Source organism: Neomonachus schauinslandi, chromosome 3, assembly GCF_002201575.2.
Source record: "Neomonachus schauinslandi chromosome 3, ASM220157v2, whole genome shotgun sequence".
NCBI lineage: Eukaryota > Metazoa > Chordata > Mammalia > Carnivora > Phocidae > Neomonachus > Neomonachus schauinslandi.
Genome location: NC_058405.1, coordinates 131921988 through 131928757, shown reverse-complemented (window position 1 = coordinate 131928757; position 6770 = coordinate 131921988). Strand labels below are relative to the sequence as shown.

The window sequence follows — 6770 nt, the reverse complement described above, 5'->3', positions numbered from 1 at the left end:
TGTGTGTGTGTGTCCAGGAACTGCTTTGATCGCAGCCAGAGAGGCTGAGTCTGTGTTCCCCAGGACTCTATGGGCAGTGCCACAGGGAGTAGCAACACGTGATGGGAGAAAAGTTCTGAAGTGTGGTTCTCCACCCAGTTCCGCCATGTAACAACTTATGTAACCACAGACAAGTCACTTCTTCCCTGGGCCTCTGTTCCTCAACTGACTACCAGGAGACTGACCTGATGAAAAGCCAAGGTTCTGGCCAGTTCTAGGAGCCCGGGATTCCCTTTTCCTATAAGCAAATGGTAGGCACTGGACACACCTGACCACCCAGCAGCCTGACAAAGATTGCCCATTCTGGGACAAAAAAAGACTAAGGACACCTGGTTCGGCATACTACCAACTCTGGCATGGGCCAAAACAACCTGCAAAAGGCGTAAATGTCAGCATTGTATTACTGAGATAGGAGTAATTTAGTATTTCAGGGCAGCCTCATTATCTGCCTGTGGTCACCCTGAAAAAGCAAGAGATAGTCCGAGAGGAGCATTTGCATGAGGCTTATTAGTTCATAGTTCTGGGCTCCTTCTCATCTTTCAAGGCCATGCCCAGCCCTTTTTGGCTGCCTTACCCATGCCTGAGGGGCTGATGTTCAATCACTCCTCGTCAGGAAGAGCATTTATTCTCCAGGTGGCCACTGGGATGAGCAGCCACCTGCCTGCCTGGTCACATCGAGGGGAGGCCCGTTTTCAGGCCTTGGAAAATTCCTGGAAATTCCAGTTCTCCGTGTTTGAATAGAGAGCCTTTATCAGTCAGGGGGTAAAAATGAACTGAAACTAAGATTTCTTTGTCACTGTACTTCCATTATGAAATTGCAACGGGGTTTAAAAGATGGAGATCTTAAAGAGCTGAAGAGGAATATAATCAGAGACCCTAGAAACAAGACTTTCCATGTCCCAAGAAAAGCGGCATTTTAAAAATTAATATTTATTCTAGAGCTCATTGGTAGGATAAAATATATATTCTCAGGGAGGGAGTAGGGAATAATAAAATATAAAAGAAGTACTATGAGAATATGTTCTATGACAACCAGCCAACCAAATAGAAAGATGATCTCTGAAAACCAAAACCCCTTACATATTTATAGTCTGAGGAAGGCAACTGATTTGACAGAAATGTTCAAACTGGTTTCCCTGCAGATTACCCCATTTGAATATAACAAATGAATTCCCCATACACAGTTGCCATGGCAGCCAATAATATATCGTTCTGTGCCCAGGCCGTCTCGGAGCCAGGCAAAAGATTGGGACAAGAAGCTAGAAGATGTATTGAGGCCTGACCTCTGGTTTAGTGCTTCTCTCTTAAGCTTTCACATGTGGTACCTGTGCTCCTGGACTGCATATGTGGAGTCAGGCACAGAGGCATCTCCGTCCGGAGGAGCGGAATCCAGAACAAATCAGGGTGGGCCTAGTGAACATGAGACAATCCACCTCTCCTAATATACTAATTTCATATATTGCCATCACTATGTCTTTGCCATTTTCAGCCTCATGGGGAATGGGAGTTGCAGGGAATTGACTCTCTTGCATCCAGATACACACATTCATTACCATTAATAAAGAAGAAAAAGGCAGGATTACAGTGGATACAGTGGCGCTCTTCTCAGGCTCCTGCTTCAGAGCACATGCTGCCAGGAATCCTGGCTGCTCCCTGCTCCCAGCTCCCAGCTCCCGGCAGTACCTCTCACTGGGAATCTCCCGCAGCTCCGGGGAACTGCTTCACCTTAGGTCACACCCCTGCCCAAGGTGGCACCCAGCTGCCACTGGCTGATGCCGAGATACAATCCAGGACAGCTCTGCAAGAGCACCCCAGCTCTCCATCTCCCAGAGAATGGGCAGTGGCCTCTGTTGCAAGCACACTGCCGTCCCATGTCTCCCTTGCCCAATCCTGCCTTCCCCACTTCCTCCCAGGTCTAGCTCCTGTAAGAACTCTCCGATAAACCTGCCACACGTGATGCCCAGAGTCTGTTTGAAGGGAACCCAATCTAAGATGAAGATGAATGAACATGAATGGGCTAATCCAATCTTGCCAAGCCAAGTAAACCTTGCGTTAGCAATTTTTGAAAATGAGTTACAATCAACTGGAACATGTTTTCTATGACACATTCCCAGTTTAAGGAAGAAAATAACCTTTTCCAAACTGTATTCCTATATTCACTCTGTATGAGAAGAAAAGATTATTAAACTTTTGAAGCAGAGAAACATAAACATTTTCAGCTCACAACCTACCTATAAGAACTGTGGAGGAGAAAGTCACATCTGGTAAGGTACTTGTGACACACAGAAGGGACCAACTCCTCGTATGTGTATCTTACACTATTTAGGCAACAGTGCATCTGCTTGTCCCTGGTGCTCTGTTTAAATGGATGGGTACCCAACGGGAGCCTCTTACCTCCAGGACCAGCCACAGCTGTCCTCCCACACAGTGATCCGCTTTGTAAAACATCCCATAAAACTTTACAACGTTGGGATGATTTGGAAGAAACTGCAAAATGTTGTATTCTGCTTCAATCTCTTCATCCATATCCTACACAGTGTAAAAAATGCATGCTGGATTAAGTCTAACATCTGAGGAAGGGTACAGGTATGATATCATTAATAAAGCATATTTATTCTATATTTTTTACGTCATCATAACTGTATCTTGAAAATACCTAACAATGGACATTCACATCCCAAACAAAACCTTCTAGTTATTACATTAATAAAATGTCTTTATTATATCCTTTCCTCTTTAATAACACTATTACAAATATCTATTTTATTTTAAAACATCTGATTTTTCAAAGTAGTTAAGGAGAAGTAGCTTGAAGGGACCCAACCCAGCTTAGGACACTTTATAACCTCACTGTGCAAGACAGCTTCCAGCATTATAACCTAAGTGCTCAGTGCTCTAAAAGAAGATGAATGAATACCACAAGTCTAGAACACTTTGTAACTTACAAAGAGACTAGACTCTGTATAAGGGAGTGAAATACATTACTCTTTCCAAGATAACTTTTGAAGAACCCAGAGGGTCAAAACCAAAACAACAGTAAAATGGACAAGAAACAGAAATTCAAGGAATTTTTTAACTCCAAATGGAATCCCTTCTTTCAGATGAGCTGAAAAATCATGACTCATTTTGAAATTTCATGCCAGGTTTTATGAAAATCATCCCTAGAACCAGGAAAGAAGCTGAAAGCTTAATGTAAATGAATTATATTGTGGTTTCAATTTACTACCATTACTTACACTGATTGGATCCAAAATTTTTACTGCAGCCTGGCTCCCATCTCTCTTGTTAGTTACCTTGTAGACCTTGCCATAGGTGCCTTTACCTATGGTTTCTATAATTTCCCAGGTATCAGTTGGATCTGGAAGTGATTCAAGTCCAAGCATTGTGGGGTTGTAATGAAACAATCCATACAGATGTTTCCTGATGGGGAGAAAAGTTTGTTATGTGCAACAGATCACAGGACTGGGGGCATTGGGCTTTCAAAACAAGAATATTCTTTTAAAAAAAAGATTTTATTTATTTATTTGAGAGAGAGAGCTCGAGGGAGCATGAGCAGAAGGAGGTGCAGAGGGAGAGAGAGAAGCAGACTCCCCACTGAGCAGGGAGCCCAACATAGGGCTGGATCCAGGACCCTGAAATCATGACCTGAGCTGAAGTCAGAAGCTCAACCCACTGAGCCACCCAAGCTCCCCTCAGAACAAGAATATTCTTATTTCTTAATTAGCAATGTTATGGCACTTTTTCTTTTTATTTTCCCCTTTTAAGTAGATTTAAAAAAAAAAAAGGTATTTGAAGCCTTCTTAAGTAATGGGGGTAGAAGGTGGAGGAGTGGGCAACATGACTCTGAAATATCTTTTAATCATATGATCTCACTGATATGAGGAATTCTTAATCTCAGGAAACAAACTGAGGGTTACTGGAGTGGTGGGGGGTAGGAGGGATGGGGTGGCTGGGTGATAGACATTGGGGAGGGTGTGTGCTATGGGTGAGTGCTGTGAATTGTGTAAGACTGTTGAATCACAGACCTGTATCTCTGAAACAAATAATACATTATATGTTAAAAAAAAAAGAAGATAGCAGGAAGGGGAAAATGAAGAGGGGGGAATCGGAGGGGGAGACAAACCATGAGAGACTATGGACTCTGAGAAATAAACTGAGGGTTCTAGAGGGGAGGGGGGTGGGGGGATGGGTTAGCCCGGTGATGGGTATGAAAGAGGGCACGTTCTGCATGGAGCACTGGGTGTTATGCACAAACAATGAATCATGGAACACTACATCAAAAACTTATGATGTAATGTATGGTGATTAACATAACATAATAAAAACAAAACAAAAACAAAAACAAAAAAAACATGATTCTAAAAGAGAAGATTATATAAGCACTACAGGAAGGAGCAAAAGGGCCAAAGAGTTGCTGCTGGGGTAGAGTCTGAAAGCTAAAGGTCTAACATCTTCAAGCTCTGGTAGCCATGAGCAGGCCTCCCTGATGGTCGCTGGACACCAGTCTCCATCCTCCATGTCAAAGTCTAAGCTACTAGGAAGGAGGATTTGATGCCTCTACCAGGCATCAATCGATGTACAGCACCCACTGCTGACCAGGTCTTGGGTCTTGCAAGGATTAGTCAAGCTCAGACTCCATCCATACAGCAATAGCCTAGTGTGGGAATCACACTGAATAGTTACCCAACAGCTGTAAACTCACTTTGTCTATTTAATAAGAACTCAGCCCTGTGGAGTTCAAGTATTTTAAATACCAGCAGCAAGCCTGACAGGCAAATAAAGTCATCCAAGACTGATCCCATGAAAAAGCCCCTTTAAGTTCAGTTGCTCCCTGATGAAGGGTCCCAAACCCAGTCTGTTTCTAACCACAGGGGAGGGGCCAATCTGGCTCCAACAGCGAGAGTCATGGCATCCAATCCCCACACAGTGGCTTGGTAGCCACCCACAGTGAGCACTTCTGCCTCATCCTGAGCATTCCAATTTGCACTTCTAATTCTCATTATTTTCTATATAGGGCCCTCCCAAGGTGCAGCCTTCTGACCTGGCACAAGAATCCAGTTTTTATCCCTACCCTTTGTGATGGGGGCATTTCAAAGATACTGAAAACCATTACCAAAACAAAATAAAATCCCACTGACTGTGCGGTTGATGCTGGAAAAAAACTTGTCTTTCCAGAACTCACCTGGCAAGCACATAAGGCTCCAAATGAGCCTACAATCAGCACTCAAGAACCCAGGCAAGGTTCACCCTGGGCTAAGGAACTGACCCCAAAAGACTGGCTGGACCCCAAACAACTCCTTTCATCTGCTCATTTCAAGATTTGAATAAACTCCAGCCTTTCCTCCTGGCCAGTGTTTTATAAAATCAATCTTTCTCACCACATGCTTCACTATTTTTGCCATCTGTACATTACCTATGTTATTAGTTATTAAATATGTTTAAATTACTTGCTTTTTCATATTTTTACTTGCTTTTTCATATTAATAAATGTCTTTTAAAGGCACTTTTATTTCTACCCTAAATGTAAAACCAGCATCATCTGCCATACATCAAAATTAGCTGCAAAAAGAACATTATGCTAGAAACAATAAAGAGTTATTCAAAAGTTCAGCCAGATACTGCTACCCTGTCTGTGCTCTCTCTTTCTGGAAAAGAAAAAAAAAAAAAGGGAGATAGAGGCGCCTGGGTGGCTCAGTCACTGAGCGTCTGCCTTCGGCTCAGGTCATGATCCCAGGGTCCTGGGATCAAGCCCTGCATCGGGCTCCCTGCTCTGCTGGAAGCCTGCTTCTCCCTCTCCCACTCCCCCTGCTTGTGTTCCCTCTCTCGCTGTCTCTCTCTCTCTGTCAAATAAATAAATAAAATCTTCTAAAAGGGGGGGGGAGAAAGATCATCAAATGATGGAGAGGAATTATAGATAAGCACTAAGTTTTCCTTAACGTCATCAGAAGACCAGAAAAAGAATGAGCAAGGAAATAACTTTCTATGTGTTTCAGTGTTCTTTATTGTGAGATCCCCCAAACCTCTCAACACCTTGAGAACTGTTCCAAGCCTAGCTTCTACAACAGCAAAAAGTTGGATCAGCCAGGGGTACTGGTCAAGGCCAGACAGGCTTGGGGGTTGCTGGGGAGGGTACTGAGATGTGCTTCCTGGAGAGAAGAATCTGGCCCATCAGCTAGATGGAATCACTTTACATTTGCCAGTGCAGTCCCTGTTCCTCCACCAGCAGGGACACTCACATCTGGGTTCAGTGTCCTGACAGTAGTGCTCAAGTCAAACTGTCTGCATGATCCTGGCCCTTCCCTGACCAACCCTGAGATGTGAACTGGCTACTCATCTCTCTGTACCTTGGTTTCTTCATCTGCATCATGGAACCGCTATTGGTGATTCAATCCACTTCACAGAGTTGCTATTAGGATTAGGAGATGGAGACAGAATAAAGTGAGCATAATGAGAGCCCAGAGAGGGCATCTGCCATCATAAAAGCATAGTACCAAGTTCTGCTTCAGAATAGGCAAGGCTTCACAGTTTCCTGTTTTGTTTTATCTCACTTTTAGCCATGAACTAAATGAGAACCAAATTAGTTTTACTCCAATCAGTTAATAGTTTCAGACAAATGGCTGGAATTTGGTGTGTGCAAATGAAATTAAATCACAGAATGTGGAATCGGGAGAGGACCCTAGAGGCCACTGAATCAAGTGGTTTTCTAATGATTTTTGGTCAAAAAACCCTTT

The 6770-nt window shown here is 43.4% G+C and overlaps 1 protein-coding gene across 1 annotated transcript in view; it reads right to left on the bottom strand.

Moving 5' to 3' along the window:
- The window catches only part of MYO3B (myosin IIIB), a 389493-nt gene extending 383087 nt beyond the window's left edge, over positions 1 to 6406 (bottom strand). The window contains exons 1-3 of the mRNA XM_044913613.1: positions 6384 to 6406; positions 3276 to 3459; positions 2434 to 2568 (exon numbers count right to left, since the gene is read on the bottom strand). Coding sequence (XP_044769548.1) covers positions 2434 to 2568; positions 3276 to 3459; positions 6384 to 6406 — 342 coding nt within the window. The remainder of the gene's footprint in view (positions 1 to 2433; positions 2569 to 3275; positions 3460 to 6383) is intronic.
- Between the last annotated feature and the right edge of the window lie 364 nt (positions 6407 to 6770).